General features: G+C 39.6%; 3 protein-coding genes across 5 annotated transcripts; all 3 read left to right on the top strand.

Moving 5' to 3' along the window:
- The first annotated feature begins 5896 nt into the window (after positions 1-5896).
- Positions 5897-6259, top strand: LOC135438489 (uncharacterized protein DDB_G0271670-like). The gene has a single exon (XM_064696816.1). The coding sequence runs from the start codon at positions 5897-5899 to the stop codon at positions 6257-6259; it is 363 nt and encodes a 120-aa protein (XP_064552886.1).
- A 12014-nt stretch (positions 6260-18273) lies between these two features.
- LOC135438503 (uncharacterized) lies at positions 18274-19159 on the top strand. 3 transcript variants are annotated; one of them, XM_064696829.1, is made up of 3 exons: positions 18274-18398; positions 18454-18633; positions 18714-19159. In XM_064696829.1, the coding sequence occupies exons 1-3, from the start codon at positions 18351-18353 to the stop codon at positions 18981-18983; spliced, it is 498 nt and encodes a 165-aa protein (XP_064552899.1). In that variant the 5' UTR covers positions 18274-18350; the 3' UTR covers positions 18984-19159. The 3 variants fall into 3 exon arrangements, with proteins under 3 accessions (XP_064552899.1, XP_064552901.1, XP_064552900.1); XM_064696831.1 differs by having other exon boundaries at positions 18454-18650; positions 18714-18855; XM_064696830.1 differs by having other exon boundaries at positions 18292-18398; positions 18439-18650.
- A 2755-nt stretch (positions 19160-21914) lies between these two features.
- On the top strand, positions 21915-22917 carry LOC135438367 (uncharacterized). The gene is made up of 2 exons (XM_064696661.1): positions 21915-22123; positions 22186-22917. The coding sequence occupies exons 1-2, from the start codon at positions 21997-21999 to the stop codon at positions 22752-22754; spliced, it is 696 nt and encodes a 231-aa protein (XP_064552731.1). The 5' UTR covers positions 21915-21996; the 3' UTR covers positions 22755-22917.
- Positions 22918-23119: the final 202 nt, after the last annotated feature.

Consider the following 23119-nt stretch of genomic DNA (forward strand, 5'->3'; position numbering starts at 1 on the left):
TTTCATACAAACGTTTTCCGCCAATTTACCACTGTGGCGGGTGGAATTTCCCAAATCGCTGAAATACGTAGTTATTAAGTTCTTATTTAGAGCTTTGAAAATAAGTTTGAAGCAAATCGGACACGACTTAAAACTTCGCCCAAAAAATCTTTAAATCGCATTCCCCCCGAAGAAGTTTGAATTCTGCGAAAAGTGTGAAACACGTCTCAAATGATTTTTCTTATTGATCTCTGGAAATGAATTTGAGCGCGAAACTTCACCCACCAAATCTTTGACCTCCATTTGCACCAAGGAGGGATGGATTTTTCAAAAAGTGTGAAACACCCTTCAAATGAATTTGAACAAAGATCTTTGAAAATAAGTTTGTATGTTTTTTTTTAAACAAAAAAGTTACATACAAACGTTTTTCGCGATTTTTCCACACTTGCGGGTGGAATTTCCCGAAACCCCGTCTTAACGTGCACCTACATCACATAAGGTAGCTACAGTGAAAATTTCAGCTTCCTAGCTCTTACGGTTTGGGCTGTGCGTTGATCACCAATCAGTCAGTCAGTCAGTCAGTCAGTCAGGACAAACAGTTTTATATATAGAGATGAATGCGTATTTGTTTTTGGCAGGAGCATTTTAATCTTTATACGTTCGACTTCAAAAACGTTTTCAACTATATATTTAAAACGTCATTTATGCATTAAGCATGATTTACCGAAACATAAAAATTCACTAGTTGGTGATTTGATTAATTAATAGATCTGATTGGAAATCAACCTTTATTTACCCGAGCTCTGGTCATTTAAAGCTCAAAAATGGTTAATGTTAGAATCAAACAATTTTCGAAAAGGTTGTGATGTAAATTAAAATTTGTTACAAATTTTTTTAAAGTTATGTTTTTGATTATTCATATATCGATTGTATTTTTCTGATTAAAATGAGTCTGTTGGGTATGATAATTCCAACTAAAGCGCCTCTTCTTGTTACTATTATATCAGAAATAATTTTAACTGAACTTGTATTGAACTGTTTAAATGCTAGGTGAAAACATATTTTACATCACTGTTTAACAAACTTCTAATTAAAATATTTCAACTCGTTTGACTTAGCCTAGCTGTTGATTGTATTGCCGAATTTCACAATAACTCTGGGTAAATTTTATATTTAATTTGGCTGCAATATTTAACAAGGAATGCTTTTGTATACTTTGCAAAATTATAACATCATGAATTTTGAGCAACGGAAAATTATAAAACCTAATGTCATACGTACAATATATAAATATATTTCATGCGAACAAAGGCCGTAGTAAAAGCAACTCGAAAGGTATAAAAGACAACAAATTTACCAAAATAAATAGCATAAATAAGATGTGGCTGAAAGCATGCAAACAATAAATGCTCGAATGCCGCATACCTTAAGAAAATTAAAAAAAAAAAAAACTATATAATAAAGGAATTTCATTTATTTGAGGCTTACGAAGAATGCTGAAGCAATTCAAAAGGAAAGTATTTCCCATTCAAAATAATGTAGTGCAAAAAGTATTCCCAAAAATTTATGAATTCCATAGCAAGCTTTTAAAAATTCAAATATTGAATTATTTGTTAAATGTTTCGCATATATTTGCCATTAATTTACAACTAACAACATATTTGGTAAATGCAAAAATGGTTTATTTAAAATTAGGAATTTATTACGTGAGCCAGTTTCGCCCAGCTCCAAATGAAATGTGGAGTAAATTGTAAAATTGCTGGCATATGTGCTATTACAGGGCACAAGCGTTGGGAATATTTTGTTGTCTGTGCGTGTGTGTGTGTGTCTGTTAGTTTTTATGTTGGCTTAGCTGATGAAAATTTGAGGGCACATACACAGACCACACACACACACACACACACATAATGGCACATTGTCTGGTCTAGTATGCGTGTTTGTATAATATTTCAAGTACAAGTACGCGGTTGAACTGTCCAAAAAAAATGTGCGTGTGCATGTGTGTTTTTTGTTTTGTTGTTGATGTGATAAACGCGTCTAGAATTATAATTAAAGAAAATCTATGAATGCCTGCCCAGCACATGTGTGTGCGTGCGTGTATGTGCGAGACTTTTTCGCATTTTACGTGCTTTCATTAAAAATGAAAACATTGTGCCTTCAAGTCTGTCTGCCCGGATCGCTGCGGTGTCGCGACGTTTGCTAAGCGCCAATTCTATGCAGACTATAAATGTTGCCACACACACATGCACAAATAAATATATATATTTATACATATATATGTGTGTGTATAGGTGTGTCTGTGTGTGTAAGAGTCAACATCCCTGTGTGTGACATGTTTCAGTTTACGTCTGCGTGTGTGTGTGCGTGTGTCTGTGTGTGTTTGTGTGTTGCCATTACCATTGCCGTTGCCTTTGCTGTTGCCTGTTGTAATCTTGGTAATAACCACAAAAATTATTACGGTTCTGGTTGTTGTTGTTGTTGTTGCTGTTGCGGCTGCTGTTGTTATTGTTGTAAGTGCCAATATTGTCATTAGAGTGGCTTGTTACGGCAAAAAGCCGCAGCAACGCGTTGCCAGCAACAAAATGTGGCAACATCTTGCGGCATTTTTCGCTTTTCGCCGTCTTTTGTTTTTCGTGAAAGCTACACGTTTACTTGGCCACCCGCCCCGAGCCCAGTGCCTCCACTCAGCAACCCCCCTCGGGCTAACTAACTGCATCATTATTTTCGTCTTTACTTTGTTCATTAAAGGAACATGAAACGTTAATTTAATAAAGTCAAATTCGGTTCGCTTGGCTGTGGCTGTGGCTGTGGCTCTCGGTTCTCCCGGTTTTGGATTCTCGAGTTCCGACAGGTCGGGGCTATTTGTTCCCGGCGGCAATTCTAATTGAGCCAAGTTGAAAGCAAAGCCAGTCACAGACTTTGACTCACGTATGGCAAATGCCATTTCAAATTTTACTTGGCTGATTATGATGGGTTACCCGACGCCAACATCACAAATCTAACAAATATTTGAAATAAATAAGCAACAGATAGAAATTGAGACAGAGAAAAGAAAAGATATTACCGCATATATTCGGTTTTTTATTAAGGAATATTTGGTTTTATAATTTTATGAATACCTATTACAATAAGGAAAGAAGTTCGATGGTGAGCCGAAGAGAAGGATTAATATATGATTATAGTCATTATTCAAGAGGGCTTATATTCTGAATTGTTAAGAACTTATAGTAGGGGACAGAAAAAAGAAGGAAAGAGAGAGAGAAATAAAGAGAAAGAGCGAGGGAGACAGGGACAGAGAAAAAAAGGAGAGAAAAAAGAGAGAGCGAGCGAGGGATAGAGTGAGTGAGAGAGAAAGAGAGAGAGATTGATAACAAACATAATTATGTATTCAAATATGGGTAATAATGAAAGAAGATGATTATGCTGAATAAAAGCAAATTTTAAAAGATCTCATCTGAAAGAGGGAGACAAATTTGGAGAAACACTGTAATAATAAAATGTGTAAAAGACTTCGAAAGAAAGCATTTTAGAAAGTGAGATTCTTAAACGTGAGATGGAGAAAAAGTGGGAAATAAACAAAAATAAAAGTAAGAGAGAGAGAGAGAGAGAGAGAAAGAGAGAGAAATCTTTCTCTACCTATAGTAAATCTATAGATTCATTATAATAGATTATTATGATAAAATCGAATTGATTTCGCAATTAACAACAGTTTTAATCAGACTATAAGTAAAATACATATTACCAACTGCAATCCGGACAAAATTTCAAACTATATAAAGGGATTACAAGCCACATGCGTTACATACGGTTTAAGCCAGGCTAAAACTGAAAGTGCATAATCACGCACCACAGCGCTGTGGTGCTCTAAGTGGTCGTTAAGCTTTCAACGATAGTTGTAACCACCAACTCCGCCCGAAAGCACACCCTGCACTCCGCCAGTCAACGAAACACGTAAACTTTTTGCCACACACGTGGCCCAACAACAACAAAGTTCGACTGTTGCCAAGCCAAAACTGTTGGCACTTTTATTAGCATAAATATTTGTCAAATTCAACAGCAACAACAGCAGAGGCAGCAGCAGCAACAATAACATTCATGGGAAAAGTTTTAAGCGTTTTCATTGGAAATGATTTAACGAAAAATGCGCATGCTATATGTATGGCAACAGCCCCCCCCTCCACCCACACACAAACACACACTCGCCCACACAACTTCAACCCCCACGTAATGTGTTTCATTAAATCGAACTCAAACTTCCCCTCGGTTGCTCCCTGGCTGTTTCGTCAGTACAGGTTGCCCGCTTGCTTCTGTCGAGGTTAAATTGAAGAAATGTGTTCTAATTAGCCACACACGGGCCTTTTCCACCCCTAACCCCGTCCCCACACTCTACCAGTAGCAGGCAAAGTTTGTGCTGCCAAAAACTTGCTGTTAAAGTCGCATTAGCCGGTTAAAGGTACACGAGTACATGGCTAATGAGCTTCTCTTCTTCTCACGATGCCGTAAGCCAAAGCCAAGTTAAATTTATTGTTTGCCTGGCCAAAATAAGCCAGCAAAAGGTTGCCAAAGCTAATTTCGAAGCGCTGACGACTGCCCCCCAAAAAAGGGTTTGGCTTTTGCATAGAAGAAAAAAACTGTAACAGAACTAGAAACTATGTGAATGGCAAAGTTGAGAGCACTTAGTGTGGCTGTCAGTTTTGTTTTGTCTGCCTGCTAAAAGCCACCCTCCAGTGTGACCTTTGCCACCCTCCACCCAACCTCTTAACGGACTGCTTTTTTTAATGCCAGCGAAACAGAGCGAAAAGTGAGCAACAAAATGTTGGTAGTTAAATTTGCTGCGGACTATTTGGCTTGACTATTGATGTGCGCGCATTAAAAAACAATTTTTATGCACAGCAGCAACAGAAACAACAACAGCAGCAACATTCAGTGGACAACTTGTAGCCAGTTCTCCCTCGGATCTGCTCAGTTCCGGCAGCGGACAACAATGAAGCCTTAAGTGGACTTTTATTGACTTTTAGTCAAAACGAATTTCGACAATTTATCGAACACAGTTCGCCGCGTGTTCATTATGCAAAGACGATGATGATGATGATGATGATGATGAACACAACAATGATAATGATGATGCTGTTGTTGCTGATGAGTCCAGCACGTTCTGATGGAATGGCCGAGCCGGGCGTGTCATGGATTGTCATTCACCTAGCTCATCAATTTCACATTTGTTTTTTGAACGACCCTCGCTGCTCATTCAACTGTTGATGCATTTATTTTTCCAACACTTAATTGTATGCGAGATTGACAGAAAATTGTACTTCATCTAGAATTGAGCACTGGCAGCACTCCATAATGAATGGGTAGTTCAAATATTTGCACAGTCTTTGATGCCATCCATTTTGTATCCCTTTGAGTTGCGCTCGATTTAACATTGATGCAAATCAGAACTAAACATTTTAAAGATATTTCAAGCTCGGCTCAAACTCATTCGCTGCTTTGAATTTCGCTTCGTAAACCTTGTTTTTCACACCCATAAACTCAGGCTTCAGTTGAAATATTTTCTACAAGTGTATTCATTATTTAAATTTGAATAGTTTCGAACAGTATTTTTCTTAGATGTAAGTAGAAGCAAACTATTCGGCTCTATGCTTTTCCCTGATGAATCCTAACGTTAAGTTAATATATGTATATTTAGATACATCCCTTAAATTATCTTTGTTAAGCTAGTTCAACTCATCTACTGAAAGCGTTTCCCTATCAGAACTATTTGCAACCTTTTCCAGGTTCACATGAGCATTCTAATTCTCGACTAGCCGAGCGTCTGGCACTCAAGCTATTTGCCTATCTCAATCACTTTTAAAATCTGTACACAACTGTAGCAATTAAGCGAGATAAAATGTTTGCCAAGTGAGTGATGGACAGAATGACAGACAGTCGACGGACAGGCAGCCGGACAGCCAGACATGCGAACAGAAGAGAGAGTGTTTGGCTTTCCATTCAGCTCGTAAACAGTAACAAATCAAATTGGCGACAGACAGGAACAGCCGAGGCGGATGTTAAGTGTGAAGCAGACAACTGCAGCATAACAAGCAACAACCACATCAGCAGCAGCAGCAGATACCATAGCACTTACGGTATTGGTAGCAGTAGCAGTAGCAGTAGCAGCAGCAGCAGTAGCAGTAGCAGTAGCAGCAGCAGCAGCAGCAGCAGCAGCAGCAGCAGCAGTTGCAACAGCTGCAACCACAACAAACCCAACAGCAGCCGAATGGACTTCACCTCCGTTTGAGCATACAAATTTAATAGCATTTGGTTTATCGTCTGCCTGGTCTGATGACAGTCAAAAGTTGAATACCTAAGTATATCCCGGAGTACACTACAGTACAGCTTCGACATGCAGTGACTGCTTGCAGCCAACAATTATCAGGCTTGAAAGACAGAAGAAGTTAGCTAAAGCCTGCAGAACAGAATATTACTGTGCTAAGAGTTAAAATAAAACTAGAATATTAAATATTCTGCTAATTTAAATTGAGCACCGTCCAGACATAGTTTTACATTAATATTATTTACAACGCTTTAATATTGTTTTGCAATGCGAAGCCAAAAAAAAATATCTAATTACTTAACCTAATATTAAAAACAAACTTGTTTTGGTATAAAATGAATATTGTTCAACAAGCAGACAAAGTTTGAATAGAAGGCATATTCTATTATTATTTGTTACATTTTAAAATTATAATAAAACATTTACCGTTTCCTATATATTATGTGATATGATATGAGCTTGGCTTTATTTTGTTTGCCCAACAAATTTGAACTAATTTGCAGTTAATTATATTAAGCATATAATTTTATAAAACTATAATTTATACATGTTTTACACACTTCAAATAAGTTATGAATATTTTTACCATACCATTTTTTATTTGCAACTAGTTTTCGAGCTCATCATAAAGTACTTATGCAGTGAAATTCCCTGCGCTGCAATGATATGAGCTAGTTTAAGTTTTCCAGTTGTTTTTGTAAATATGATACACTACTGTTTGCACGGAATGCATGACAACACTTTATTACAGCTGCCAGACAAAGGTCGGCAAGTCAAAGAAAGTATCTGACAAGCAGCCAGCCCTCCTTCTGGTTAGAGAGGGAGAGAGGAAGCGCGGGACAGGGAGAGAGTTCTCTGGGCACGAAAGCAACAACCTGGTAGCTCGGTCGAGTGGCGGGCTAACTTTTTGCTGCAGGAATGCATAAGATTTATGCATAGCCACGCCCCGAACTAACTGAGCATCGCCATGGCCAATGTCTGCCTAAAATGCTCAGGTTATTAATTTTTGATACACGTAAATAATACGTTGGACGCATGTTGTAATCGTGTGTTATTTAGCTGAGTGCAGCACTTTAAAACAGTTTATTTTTCATGTTTTTTTGGTTGTTTGTCTAGGTTAATGGCAAATGATGCACCTTGCCAGCCCCAACCAAACCCCAGCCCAGCCCACGTCTGCCACCCACTTTGCATTGACTCGAGCTGAAAATCCATTTGTGCTCACCTTTTTCAGTAGCTTGTACCTGACTCAATGCACTTGCTTTTTATTTGACCTTTGGCATTGCGTTGTTTTCGGACTGACAAAAAGCAAGGGAAATGTTATTCAAACGAATTTGTTTGCCTGCCATTCAGCGCCTGCTCCATTCAGTCATCTATTCAGCCAGAGCGCTTGACCCTGAACCTTTCCTGGTTAAATGTCAAGAGCAGCGCTTTGGGCGCTGTTGAAATTAAGCGAGCGAATGATTAAAAGGCCAGATACAGAGTATTTGTTGCCTCGCATTGAACTATTTATGGCTGAGCTGGCGCCAGAGCAAATGAGCTGCTTTCTGAGATGTTTGTGCATAAAATGTAATTGAATAATAAAATGCGTCACCCGTTTGCACCAAAATGCATGTTAAGACGTCTCTTGTACGCCCTCCCTCGACTCCAAACGTATCCCATGTGCGTTTGTGGCCTGCTAATAATAAAAATGGACGCTGAGGCGGTTATAAATGCTGGCGTCACCAAACTTTTGCGAATGGACATAATGCGACGTCGTCATCATCAGCCTCATTGTGGTTGTTGCTGTTGTTGTTATCCTGCAGGCGCGCAGCCAGCCAAAGAAAATCAACTTAGCAAAGGCAAAAAATAAAAGAAAAACAACAACCAAAAACTTGTGGAAAGTCCATTAAATACATAAACCTGCCACGAAATGTTCATGGAAAGCGCATAAAGAAACTTTGTAGCTGCTCCACAGTCTCTGACTGCCGCATGGCGCGACAAAGTCAATGGAAAATAGAAAATGCTGAAACTATTTATGCGCACCATATGTGACGCGCACACACAAACAAACACATACACACATCTTTGGGACTGGGCGTAATAACTTGATTTGTTCACAATGCGGGCGAATTGGCTAGTTTGGGTCAAATTGTCGCAGATGCAGCAGCAAATGGCACACCCCGCATTGAAGTCAGCAAAAAGTGAGCTACAACAATGGACACAGCTCGATTGTCCAGTCAGCGTCAGTTTCTGGCTTATTTATGACTTCCTTTGCCAGAAAGCGCTCAAAAACATTATTTTGCCAATATAGCAGAAATCGATGCACATAAAATATATCTATATATAGAAAATGCATAACATTTGCCAGTTGCCGCCAGCCACGCCCATTACAACAAAAATGAAAAGATTTGAGAGATTTTAACAGTGTTGGCAACGCGAAATAAGATTTATTATGCTATGTAGAGAAATTTATTGTATTTTTAAGTGAATTCAATTCTCCATAAATTACATACTATATTTACCGAGTTTATTTCGAAATAGCATCGATTAATGACTTATAACTTATGACTAGTAACCAATGACTTATAATTAATGGCTAATGAATTCGATCTAATGACTGATGAACAATGACAAATTGCTTATACCTGATAACTTTCGAATGACGACGACTAATTACTAATGACCAATGATTAACTAATTAGGGCTTATAACTAATGACTAATGTATACTGACAGACCAATGACTAATGACGGATGTCTAATGAATTTTAAATTATATATAAAGGCTAATGACTTATTATTAATAACTAATGAACGTGAAGCCAATTAATACATTTTTTTAAATTTTAATATCAAAAAAAGTTTAAGTAAATACTATTTTGTGTGCTAAATTTAATTTAGAAATATTGTACAGCAAACAGAGAAATGAGGAGTGTACTTTTAAAGATGCTATAACGGAGCAGGAAACCATTAAGAATGCATAAATAAATATAAATAAAACGAAAGCACTTGCCAGGCCATTAAAAATGCTATCGGTTTTCAATATCTGGTTTATTTTCTTAACTGCCAAGGCTCACTTAATGCAGAAGATAAATTAAACAAGTTATTAAACCTGGTGACCTGGCATCAACAAAATTTTATGAGGTTCTCAATAAACAAAAGTGTAAAGATAGAACTGGGTATGTTGCTTGCCTGGCCATTTAATAAATGAGTTGAAGACTCGAGTTGGGCAGACTCAAAGTAGCACTCAGCTGATGGCAAACCTTTTGAGTGATTTCTTTGAATTAATTCAGAAACTTTGCTCATGACTTATGAGTTCTTGGCAAACATACGCATGTGCTTATTTACATTTGAGCAAATCTTTTTATCTGCACAAAAGTTTAGCAAAAGAACCAAAACCATGAAACTTGTTTAATGCAAAACAAGTGCATACATTATGAAGTGCTTGTTTGAGCTTTATTTAAATATGAAATTAATTGCTAAATTCATAAAAAAGATTTTTATATGTGAATGACATATAGACTAGCTGTATCTATCATTTATTTAGATAAATAAATCATAAGTTACCCAGCTAAAGCAATTAAAATTTGCATACATTTCAAATATATATAAAATTGTGCTACTAAAAACTAAGCGAGCACTCGAAATTGTAAGCACGACATGCGAAACATGCCAGGCGAGCAGACGGGTTAGACAGCATTTTGTAATTCCGTGAAATTGGAAAATTACGCATACGCCATGTGGTGCTAGAAGCAAGCAAGTTTTAAGTGCTCTCTAGCATAAAAATGCTAATGGTCCTTTTGCTCGTATGGCAAATAATTACGAAAAATACAAAAGGCATTTACATGCATCAAAACATTTGGCTTGTTTGACTAGAAGATGCGCTTTGTTGTAAAATAAATATATATTTCAATTAAAACTTATTTAAATTCGTCCGGCTTTTTTAGTACAGTGTGCATATAAAAATGGAATTTTTTTAAAGCTTAATATTCAATATAGCACTTTAAATACCAAAATAATTTTAAACAAATAATTTGCATTCATGCATTTATTAAGATATTTTTCCTTTAAGCCGCCAATCCTTTTCTGATAGCTTTTCAGTATTGCCTTTTGCTTAAGCTGAGGTCTGGACCACATATCATCGACATATATGCAAATATATGTTCGAACATGAACTGTTTATTTTTGAGTGTAGCTCGGAAAATGGTTTGTGTTTTGGGTATTGCGCCCCATATTTGTTTAGGATCTGATGCCGAGTGAGGCTCTTATCCCTTTTCGCATAATTTGCGAGCTAATCTGCTGTGATTTATTCATAGACTCTCTTTTTACGCCATTAGTTTTGAGTTTATTTGGTAAGCCTGCCAGGGATTAGCTCCCACTTGCTGGTCTGACGAGGGCGTGGCTTACACACCAATTAATATTCATAATTAAAATACGAGTCGCGGCTTGCATTTATACCAGTTGCCAGGCATTATTTACTCAATGCGGGCCATCCATTTGCCAGGCAGCGAGGTTGCCACGGTTAAATGCAATGCATTTTATATTCATAATGGACATTTTTTTATAGTATGTATACGTATGTGCATATGAAGAAGCTGCGATCTAGGCAACATAATGCACAACAATAAATTTATTCAGCGCATGCCAAGGCAGAAAGGACACTTGAAGGCTGTTGCCACAGCGTGAGTGTGAGTTTGTGCCACATGATTTATGTTGCGGTCCTACATTGCACTTGCCGCACACTTGCTGATATTGCGCTTTTGATGACTGGTTATTTATCGTATATGAATATCTATGAGCTGCATAAATACCCATTAGCGAAACGTTTTGACTCTAAAAGCCAACTGTGCGAATCTTTAATGCCTGAACCATGTTATAGCCATATCATATTGGCCCGTTGGGGGGACTTAAACAACAACAATGCTTCACCCCGCCTCCAGACCAATGCCAATAATGAGCTTTGTATTGATAATGCAACTAATTAGCATGCGAGTTAATTATTTTGAATTCAAATGTTTAGCACGCGTCGGCCATTTTGTTATTGTTGCGACATATGCTTATAGACATATGTGTAATTTTATGTATGTATGTGTGTGTGTGTGGAGCATGTTTTGATTAGATATGCTGTGCCCACACTGAAAAGCGCATAAATTAAAAGTCCTTTTGCAGTCACGTTTATGTTATCCGCAAGCCAACAGCAATTCACATAAACAAAATAATTATCAGCAAAACTAAATGATAGATTGTTAAACAGCTGCAAATACATTAGATTTGTGACGTGTTAAATTTTCAAATTGATTTCGTATTGATATATTGTCTATGATATTTAAAAAATTAAACACTGAGTGTGGCTTTACATAAACCTCTATTATGTATAACTTAAAAATTTGTTATTTAGATTAATTAATTTTTGGTATAATTTATGACATAAATATGTACAGCTTACAATTATTTTTAGGATAGCACCAGGTATTAACTTAAAGTGCTATTTTAATTTTCCAAATTTAATATATCATTAAATGTATAGGGAAATGTTTGAATAGAAAAGTCCAAGATTTATATATATATTTTACTTCTATTAGTGGGTTGAATGCGAAAGTCAAATCGATCTAGAGTTAATGTCATGAATTAAAGTTCATCAGCATAAAATTTGGCTTGAGTTTTGACAGTTATGGAAGCTGGATATGCCGGAAGAACATCTACAACGAATCTTTAAACTTTAAAGTCAAACTTTTTAAATTTGGTATCATATCTTAATACGATAAATCTATTCGTAAGATTAATTGGAATAAAAAACTGTAGGCAGTTTCGTGCAGCATTTGGAAGACGACATAGTTATCATTCCTGCTTGTTGCAATTTATTAGTTTTGATAGATTAAATACAAGAGTTAGTCATGCTCGAGCTGCCAAATGACACTTAAGTTGTCAACACCCGGGCGAATACCCTTACCTAAACACACAATCGGCGACTGGGGCAGCCTTTACGCACGCTCGCACCCACACAAACATTAGTGCCTATCCGCACCTTAAATACCCAAATCAAAAAATAAATGATAAACACTGAACTGTCCACCGAAGTCAACCCCAAAAGCCGCACACCACTCCCCCCCAGAGAGGACTCTATCGAAAAATGCTGATGATATGATATTTAGAATATATATTCCTATTTGTTGTGTGCGTGTGTGTGTGTGTGTGTGTGTGTGTATATCATGGCATGCTCGGCATTGTTGTGCTTTATGCGTTCAGTGGCGACGTGTTGAAAAATTCCTGCAGAGGCCAGCAAATATTTATTTAATGCTTTTGCGCAGGCAGGCGATAGATGGTCACCGATAGCTCCGCACGACATGCTCCCCACATGCAAAGGACCATCCACAGTGGTTTAGCTATTTGTATTGTAGGTGGTTGCGTGGGTGGCTAAAATGTTGGGTGGTGTATATCAGACTGTTGCTTAGTTAATTTCTGGCCGGACAGCCTTTGTTTGCTAGCATGTCTGCTGACTAAGCCCTGGAACAGCTCCAGAAATGCCTTTCAATTTACAGACAGTCTAATGCCCGCCCCTGTGGGTGTGGCGTCTACTTTGAGTGTGTGTGTGTCTAGTTTTTAAGTGCTGCAACACAAATAAATCACATTGTCGGGTATTTTTTTGGCTCTGCCGCGCCCAGGTATTGTCTGCGCCTGAGTGTATGCAATAAAATATTTCCAGCAGACATTTTAAGTGGCGGCTGCTGCAACTTGAGCCAAATTTAAGTCGACTTTGTGTGTGGCGTTAATATTTGATGGCCCGGCGTGCTTCATTAGCATTAACAAGCGCCACGCTTGTCCAAATGCCCCCACGTGTGGGCATATTAATGTGCAGGTTAGGGCAACAGCAACAGCATCGGTGTGTGTGCATATATGTGCGTGTGCTTGTATGTGTGTGGCTTTGTTTGATTACAAAACTCATAAAGTCGCCATGAAATTCAAACAATGCGCTACGTGCATCGAATGCCAACAGCCGCCGGCAGCAGCAAGGACAATGCCAAACTGTAGACCCTGCCACGCCCACACGCCCATGCATAAACAACATTTTCGTTTGACCCAAACGAGTTAGAAACCGGCAAACCGGCAACCCGTGTGCAACCCCCAGCTCCCCAACCCCATTCCTGTGAGACGACGTGTGAAGGTATCGCTCTTTAATATATTTTCATTATTACAAACCCGTTTTCGCCTGGCAACTGCCGCCCAGGACCTGCGCAGCTAGTCCTGTGAAATGTAATATACAATTTGGGATCTCAAATCAGCTCAGAAACTTTTAAAGTATTTTCTGAGCTGCTGCTGGAAATAAATATGCGATAAATATGCCGGGCAGAAAGACGCACAAAACGATTTGTCAAAAGTGGTTTTTCACTTGTGGATTATGAATACTTTGCTTAAATTTGGCTGACAGCAGAAAATTATTGCACAATGATTAATATTTATTTGCGCTGGCCACCAACCAAGTCCCATTGCCGAATGGCAGTGGGCGTAAAATTGGGCGTGGTTACCACAACAGCAGACCCAGCTCGAATTCCAGTCCGAGTCCAGGTCCTTTTCACACAGTCACATCGAGTGACAACGTGCTGAATGTTTTTTTATTTTTTTATATACCCTGTAATCGGCAGTATTTCTTTGAGGGGCAATTTGGAATATAAGGAATCCCTCTGTCTAAGATCTATAAATGAACTTAGCAATTAAATATATTAAGAATTTGTAGAGCTTACCATATAGTGAACCTTAAATCCGATTAGTTGAAGAAAAACAGCGGAATCTAAGCTTAAACCGAAAAATGTTTTGCATCAGCATTTCTTATTGATACTTTTTGAAAATGTAGAAACTTTTCAATACTTAAAAACATATATAGAGAATTAAATAATTTATGAGCAAGAAATTAATAGATGGGTAAAGCCAGGTTTAAAAACATTTTCTGTGAATTTTTTTTTAAAATAATCCTATACCAATCGACTTGTTTAAATAGATTGATTCTTGGTTATTGCTTAAAATGATATTCGAGATTCAAATCGAATGGGTTAATGCTGGCCAATAGTCTTTGTTTATATGTAGCTCCGACGTTTGAATCACTTTCAACTCAGGTAAAGGGTAACTGCTAGTCGCGCCCTTGCGTTGGTTGAGGTTTCTTATGTTTTTCTGCGCAAAAGGCATTTAATTTAGATTTATACGTCGCACGGCACTGTGACAGGCTGGCAGCCCGTACAAAACATAAACACAGTTACTTTTCGAGCGAGTGAAATTATGATATCGCCAGGCCACGAGCCAGAGCCAGAGTCGGAGTTGGAGTTGGAGTCGGAGCCAATCCGAGCCCTGGGTCGAGGCAGGGTCTTAGCCACAGCGTTTGCTCGGCTGCTTGTTTGCTCGACCGCTGATAACTTATCGAACAATAAAATAGCCTTAGGCCGTGCTAGCAGACAGAGACAGGAACGGGAACGGGAACTGGGCCATAAGTCGACACAAGGCAAATAAGGATATGCGCAAATAAAATAGCAATAAATCAAAATCTCTGACGATCTGACGATGTGGCTGGCCCCAGCGATTAAGGCCTCATAGTTGTGATTTCTGATGCTGTCTCCTGCTGCCACATCTAATGGTGTTCCATTCTCCATAAATAAATCGTCTGTGGGTCGAAAGTGATTTTGATTGTTATTTGCTTGGCTCAAGCTGCCTCTGCCGCTGCCACCGTCGCTGCTGCTGCTGTCAGTCCTTCTCGGTTGCTAGGTAATTTTCAATTTATGCGGCTTGCTAGTCGCGTTTTCCTTTGCTCTTGTTGTTACCGTCCATAATTTATGCCAATTGTCAGCCAAGCTGCATGCATGACGGCCAAAAATCAATGCAAGTGCGGAAGTGCCCTACCCCAAACTTTGCGGAGTGCTCTACACCGCCTGCCACTGTCAATAAGGAAACTTCATTATAAATTATCCGGCTGACATTTGCAGCGGGCGGGGCAGACGCCGAACGCATAAGAAGCAGCAGATTTAAGGCAAAAAGCATTTCCCTTCAGTTTTAACGGCAACTGAAGCTTTTACCCACACACACACACATACAGAGGGACACACACACCGGAGATTGTTTCAATCTGCTTAAGCGTCCAGGCAAAGTCATAACGTCAAGCGTAGTCAAGCGACCTGCCACGAGGCAATCAGCCGTGCAACCAGCTGTTTTATATGCTGCAAATCCCTCTTCTTGTCCTGCTCGTGCTTATCCTGATGACTGCTGAATGGCCATTGAAAATGATTGTTGTGTTAAAAATGTTGTATAATTCTGCGGAAGCTGACGTTGACCGTTGACGTTGCTGTTGGGGGCGTTGCATAAGCCATATTAATAGAAAGCAAACATAAACTCGTTAAGCTGAGAAGCTCTATGTGAAATATTCATTCACTCGCATGCAGCTCTTCAATAGAAAACTGAAGCAGTGGCGGGACTCAACTCCACCGGATTTACCCACAATTAGATGCAATTAGTTCTGTTAAATGGCCAGAGCATCTCTATAAATAATCCCCTAATGCTATTAGCATCGTTATGCTGCCATATTAGCCAAAGGGCGAGGTGCACGGCTCGTCAATTAAGGCACCGTCCACGTTTTATGGCGTCACTTTAAAATATATTAAAAAATAAGTAAAAAAAAAAGGAAATAACATATATAAAAAATTTGAAATACGTAGCAGCAGGCGCACTCGACTGCTTTATTGGCACCAGTCAGCCGGAGAGCCAGAGAGCAGCTCGGGTTGGCTGCCTACACTGGACATTAGGTTTTGGGTTTTGGCCGAGGCCATTGATGACAGCGGGCGCCAGACAAGGCCCAGGCGTAGCAGAGCATTATGCTCCAGCTTGTACATGATATGGCGTCATTAAATACACATTACCATGCCGCACGCTGCACGAGATGAAGGGGAGCAGGGGCCACGATAAAGGCAACGGGCAGCAGCGATACAATAACAGCAATAATAAGCAGCAACAGTCGCTGGAGTCAAGCGAGGCGAGTGGCTATTAAAAAGCGCCAGGGAAGATACACATGAAAATACACACACCGACACACGCACAGTCACAGACAGTCACAAATTACAGCATTTCGACAGGCAGCAAATCGAGGAGCGCCACATTCCGTCGTGGCAATTTTGTCCGACGCCCGATTCCTGATGCCGTTCGATGGGAGACGACGGTGTCGAGTTTCAATTGTGCTCGTAAACGTGGCTCCAAATTGGCTCACAGCGAATAATTCATATAAAACACTTTCGCAACGAGCGCCGGCTTGCCATTAGCATCACGCTGTTACAACAGTCCAGGCCCCTTCTCATCAGCTCACCTGGTGGTGCCCACGCTTCTGGTTCTGGTTACGCCCCATGTAACCCCACGATTGCATTTACAGCAAATTATTTATGGCTGCGGCAGACACGAACCGGAAGCGAATATGCGCTGCCAACTTCACGTCTATCAATATTTTATGAAACCCTGTCTGCAGGACAGCACAGGAGCCAGCGACGCGTCCCTCACAGTCGCAAACAAGGACACAGCTACTAGGACAAGGGTATCAGTATCGGCATCAGCTTACTTGGCGTCCTGCTGCCCGGCTGTCTGTCTCTCTCTCCCTCTCTCACTCGCTCTCTCCCGAGCCGCCTGAATGCCTGTCGATATCCGGTTAGATGAGTATCTAAATTGCCTTTACTGTTGATGAATTAGCGCCGGTTGCCGGCATCGCTCTTCATGTGGATGCGGCTGGATGAGCCAGAGCCGGAGCCAGAGCCGTAGTCGGAGCCGGAGTCCTGGAGTGCCTGTGCCCGTTAGATAAGTGCCATCAATGCCAGGCTACCCAAAAGAAATTTCAATTTGCTTTGAATGATTATATAAATACCAGAGTATAGGCCGGCAACGTGGGCTGCCGCTTTTATCCACAGTTTTCAATAATAGTTGGAGAAATAGAAAAAGCATAAGTAGAAATAAAACTCATTTATTTCACACAATAAGATAAAAGAAAATGAGCACAATGCTTTTATGAGAAAATGTATAACAAAAAATAGAAGAGTAAAAGAAAATAGAAGAGTAAAAAATTGGAAGTTTTTGTTACATAATAAAAAATTATTTAGGAGCTTATGCTTAGATGCTTGTTGCTTTATTTAAAAGTTTTCAGCCTCAAATAAACGGTTTTATTTCATTGGATTATAAAAATGTACACAAAGAAACAGACATAAGATTCTCAATTGAGAATGGGGCTTATTTATTGCATAACTCTTTTGATTATAATCTGATATCAATTAAATTGTGAGAATATACACAATATGAAAATAGGATTTGAATGAAATAACTAATAAATATATCTGTTAGGGTAATTCTCGGGTATTTAAATTGCGGCATTCATCCATGCGTTCCAAGAGGTTAAGAAGCGTTTACCCTGAAGATATTCCAACTCGTGCATTCCTATCGAAGCTTGGGACGATCGCTGCTTAGCATTCTATACTTAAACAAAATAATTAAAGTTTCTTCTAGAAAAATAATATTCAATCCGCCTAAAAAAAAATACAAATTTATATTACTAAGAAAGCATCTTTATTTTGTTCTATAATTATAGATTATGATTATTACAATTTTATTAATATGATATTATTATATATTATGATATAATAACTATAATAATCTGTCATGTTACCTCAAATATCATGAATATATATATAATGTCAGCTTAAGTTTGTAGAAGCTGGCTACAGAAAATGTAGAATAAAGTTATTTTATGGAAAATATTGATAAAGGTACAGATATAGATATATGTATATACTATTTGAATGCCCTGCCCAAAAGATATCAACCTGTTGAGTCTACATACTTAGAAAAAGAAAGTTTATGCAGAAAGAGAGAAACCAGCTTTTTTAGCTTGGCATTGTTGAGCTGATTTAGTGGAACATTTATTTCCCATGAGTCCATTTCCTCAAATCGCATATCGAAAAGAGATAAAGATGTAAATAAAAAAAAAAAATTCATTCGAATTTGTTTTACTTAGCATTTTGAGTCTTTTAGATTTTTATAAAACATATTTACAAAATTCTCGTTGGCCAGCAATGCTCTCCCGAAAGGAAATAGTGTCTATTTTACTCCTGTTGACAGCGGTACGTTGCGATTGGCAGTCGAAAAGTATGTTAACCAAAGCATTACCCCTGACAGATGATCTGCATATTGAACGCGGCTTTGTTTTGCAACATAATGCCCATAGCCACGAGCTATGAGCAGTTGGCTCAACAAACCATTAACGCGGGCACCGCCTATATTTGCATCCTGTACGCCCTGAGCACATGGGTATATCACTCGAACTACTCGGAGCCCCGGCGGCAAATACGCTACGTGGTGGGCTCTCAAATGCTGTTAGTGGTTCTAGCCCCTTATTATATTTAATGCCATTTTGTACCACTTCTGTACCACTTCAGCTAATTGCAATGCTGATACTTTTGATTGCGGCCAACTTGGCGGGGCTAGTGACGGTCGTTAAAACGCTGTTCATGTCCGACCTAAGCGAGGCCATGGACATGAGGGATCTATTCAGCTCGTTCGGTTATTTGTGTCGCACAGTGGCAGCTGTGCTGTTCGTGATAACACTTTTGCTGCTGATAATTATTCTGATAATTGTCACTATAACCGCATGCAATCATTCGTGGTCCATATCGAGCCGTCAGGACTCTAAGGAAGACCTGCCATAACAAGGATATTCTACAGCAGCTGCCATTCGGCTGGCAGGACTGCAGCAGAAAAATTGGTTTTCATGTAATGTCAAAAATTTTGTGTTGCCTGCGTGCCAAAAAGTATATAAATATTTTACTCGTAACCCAGACAGAGGCTCCACCAGGTAATAAAAACATAAAAATATATATATATATATATGTATAAATATGTGAATATGTATAAATGCATAAATGCGGGTGACTCAGCCCTGATGTCTGGCAGGCGCCTCAAGCAACCGCTGCAACTGCTCTGATGATACCCTGGGTACATACATATATGACTGTGTGGCTGCGCGTGTGTGTTGGCTGCATTTTGTTCTTTTCTTTTTTTTTTTTTTTGTTATAATAAAAGCACGCAGACAGTGCAATTTTCCGAGCGAGACAAACAAGGTTAAGATACAGAACATCAACTTAAAGGCAGCCCAAACTTGTCAGGCGGAAAAGTTAAAGGCAAGTGGGCGTTGGGCTGGGTTCTATTAGGCGTTGGCCAATTACGCAAATGCTCGACTGGCTACGGGGCAGGGCACATCGGAGTGTTCGCCCATCAAATGTGACATTTGGCAGCAGCAGCAGCAGTAGGGCTTACAGTAAAATTTCCAGTTAAGTTATTGCCGCGCGGAAAACTCACTCGAAAGTAATTTCAAATTTAATTGCGTATAATTTAGATGGGCAAAATGTTTGCGTGCGTTTAATTAACTGAAAAATAAAGCGAAAAAAAACAACAAACAAACCAAATAAATAAAATGGACGGGAAATAAGCAGCAGCGGCAGCAGCAGAAACGTCAACAATAAAAACATCAGCTGCAAAATGTTTAATGTTAAATGCCAACTAATTAAATTTCGGGCCATGCCATGACAGTCGATTCCGGATGTCGAATCGCAGAAACGCAGACCCGTAGATCCATTTGACTCGTGTACACAATTTATTGTTGCATTTAATGGCCAGCCCATGCGGTTGTCCTTGTGCTTTAGTGTTTAACACTTTTATTGCGTATACGCAGTGTATTACGATTCCAAATGCTATTTGTATGCAAATAACGAGCCTTTGCCTAGCAGCGTCTACAACATTCAAATGACACACAAAACCACAAACCAACTGACGGCTCGACATGCCTGGTAGCAGGTGGTGGTGGTGCCAATGCAGCCATCAAATGCCAAATGAAGCCAATCAAAACTAACAGTTGCCAGTTGCCAACTGCCAACTGACATCACGCAACTTAACCAAACCACCTGGTCAAAGTAAGTGTAAAAATGCCGTGCCAAATGCATGCAATGAGAACTGATAATATTTTTAATTATGCTTCACTCATTAACACGATATAATAATTCTTTACATTTTTTTTGTTGTGATGAGGAATTCAGTTTAATGTAAAATAAATATATTTTAATGTGAAATAATTTAATATTAAATTCAGCTATAAAATTAAGACTTTGGCATTGCCTTTAATTTTCGATTGATTTTAATATTTATTATTGGTTATGTATAGATGCATCGGAAAACTGAAGCATACAGCTTTCAAGGAATGCGATACTTTTTAATGAGTGAAAGGAAGTTCTTATTTCCAATTACTGTTCAGCAATTAAAATATTGTGAAAATATTCTTCATATCTGATTATCATTTATATTATCGCTGTCAGAACCTTTTCTCGAAAATTGTGTTTAATTCCGAAGAGCAAACGAAACTCTCTCAATTGCTTCACATGATTTTGCTTCAGATTATGTTACTATAATCTGTCTATCTCTCGTTCAGGAGTCTGTTGAATACTGAATTCTGAAGCAAACTTTGATTATATCAATAACTAGCAGAAATTACCCGGCATTGCATTGGTCAAAATATAATTTGATAAATTCTAATAATTATTACTGAAATTATTTGAATAGTTCGCGCCATGCAAGATTATTTTTTAATTAAGAAGCCACATCAAAAGCTGTCATGTCCATCGAGCTCTTAACCTGGGACTTCATAGCAAGCGGTCCCACACAGGCAACGACTCCATTGTGCCTGCAGCAGACTGAGAATCTTATTACTCATCTCGCAGATAATTAATTAAGTCAATTTTTGTATTTTTAAGTTGATTATCAAACTACATGGAACTTAACGCGTGTACATGATGCTGCATGGGCTATCAGGAGACTGCCAGATATATTTAAATAATTGTAAAGCTATAGTCGAGTGCGCAGGCATTATCAGGGACACGAGTTTAATGATTATTTGCACACACTGTTAATGTTGATGTTTTATTTATTGAAATGATGTAAAACGAGCACGAGATATGGGTCAATTTGGTATGTGCAGCATGGATCGTTAAGGCTATCGATTCGGCAATGCAATAACCATGGCCATTCAATGTGCGCTCAATTCTGACAAGGACAATGGGCACTCACACACTCACACACACGCACACTCGCGGGCCCATGCAATTGGCAGCCGCAGCGCGTAAATTTGGGTTCAGCTCAAAGGGTCAACTGCAAGCACGACAGATGGGAATGCAAAATGAATCTGTGGCATTTGCCACAGCCAGCACGTTGCAGTGGTTCATTGTACGCATAAATTACGCTGCCATATGTCAGACAGTGTCCGGATTTTTTCTCGCTTGCGGACCAACTTGGGCGGAGACCGTCAAGTGGCAGCGTGTGGGCTGCAATTTATGAGCAGGCGGCATCCGCGTCTAATTGCCGCTGGCTTGAAGCCAAGTGACGGGCATAAATATACAGAGCCCACGGTACACGTCAAAACCCATACAAGTGCAACATAACTAAATGCAGTGCAACATGTTGCACAAACATCAATCAAGCGACAGGCGCGCTTAGGTGGCATCCGGCTAATCAATCATCAATCTTCCATCGATGAATGTGACAGGCGCCTTTTCAATCTTCTGTATTTAATAGAAAAAATGTCAATCGAAGTAGTTTTACTTTTTCTTCCACACATTTCTATACGAACTCCACATTCGGGTTTGAGTCTACGCACCAGTGAGACGAAGCCGAAGGATGGACGCGCCGAATGCTGAGGATGAGGCCAACTGGCAGGATAGGGATCAAAATATTGTGGATTTTTTGCAGGACACCTTCGAAGCGTTGCCAGAGGATGATGGCGATTCGGCGGCTGGCGACGGAGGTTGGTTGTCCAAATTCAGTACAAAGTTCAGTTGCAATAATTTGCCCACAAATCGCAACCAGTCGAAGCCAATCCCGAGCTGGAGGAGCATGTCAATCGACCATTGCCAATCAATCCGGAACTGCGACACCGGCCCAGGAATCACTTGTTGGCGCCGTATTTCTGCAACCTGTGCCGCGATTATGTCCGTGGCGGGGTTATCACCATTTGTGGCCATTTATTCTGCTGGACCTGTTTGTGGGCCGATCTGCACAATCGTGTGATGCCGCGTTGTCCGCGCTGCATGCGACGCCTGCTGCTCCACGAGGACATCATGCCGTTCCTGGGCGAGGGACCCAATGCCGGCCCTGACGATGCCAACATTGTGGCTCAGCCAGGCGACGTGCCACGCCCCTCGGGCCTGTATCTAGAACACCAGCAATATCCAATGTGGTTCGCCGTGCACACCTACGAGGAGTTGCACTTTGCCGGCGCCAACGGCGGCGAGCGGAATCTTTCGGTGATCGTGCAGCGCATGCATCAGGACTATCAGCGACCCATGGACTGGGTCAAGTTTCTACAGTGGTTTCAGTTGGGCTGCGCCCTGGGTATCTTTTATCTGTGGCTGTACATAATGTCCTTTTCAGATTAGTTTCTCGTATAGTTCCTATATACATAGATGTGTGTGTGTACTCGCATGTGGATAAATGGGCTGTGCCTTGAATAGTTACAAATTGTTGTGAGGTTTTTAGTTGTTGCCCGAGTGCTCTCAATAAATTCAAATTGTTAAACAATTTGCCTAAATTTGCATACAATTTATTGTTAATTTCTTAGCTTTGGTTCCGCTCCAAATACCTAACTATTTCATGAAGCAAAGCCAAAATCAAAGTTTCTCCAAGAAACAACAACTAACTTTTGGGCGTCACAGTTTAAGCTTGACAAAGGAAGGGGTCTCGGCTGAGTTAAGGGCAGAGCGTCAGGGCGGCAGCAGCTGGCTGACCAGCTAAAACAAAAAGT

The sequence above is a fragment of the Drosophila montana genome, unplaced genomic scaffold, assembly GCF_035044405.1.
Source record: "Drosophila montana isolate Dmon_TW-CO22-7 unplaced genomic scaffold, ASM3504440v1 contig_3848_1, whole genome shotgun sequence".
NCBI lineage: Eukaryota > Metazoa > Arthropoda > Insecta > Diptera > Drosophilidae > Drosophila > Drosophila montana.

Excerpts from the sequence above, each read along its gene's own strand:
- LOC135438489 (XM_064696816.1), top strand. The coding sequence starts at position 5,897 with ATGACAGACAGTCGACGGACAGGCAGCCGGACAGCCAGACATGCGAAC.
- LOC135438503 (XM_064696829.1), top strand. The coding sequence starts at position 18,351 with ATGCTCTCCCGAAAGGAAATAGTGTCTATTTTACTCCTGTTGACAGCG. Across the intron at positions 18,399-18,453 it reads TTTTACTCCTGTTGACAGCG|ATGATCTGCATATTGAACGC; the intron begins GTACGTTGCGAT and ends TACCCCTGACAG. Across the intron at positions 18,634-18,713 it reads GGCGGCAAATACGCTACGTG|CTAATTGCAATGCTGATACT; the intron begins GTGGGCTCTCAA and ends GTACCACTTCAG.
- LOC135438367 (XM_064696661.1), top strand. The coding sequence starts at position 21,997 with ATGGACGCGCCGAATGCTGAGGATGAGGCCAACTGGCAGGATAGGGAT. Across the intron at positions 22,124-22,185 it reads TTCGGCGGCTGGCGACGGAG|TCGAAGCCAATCCCGAGCTG; the intron begins GTTGGTTGTCCA and ends AATCGCAACCAG.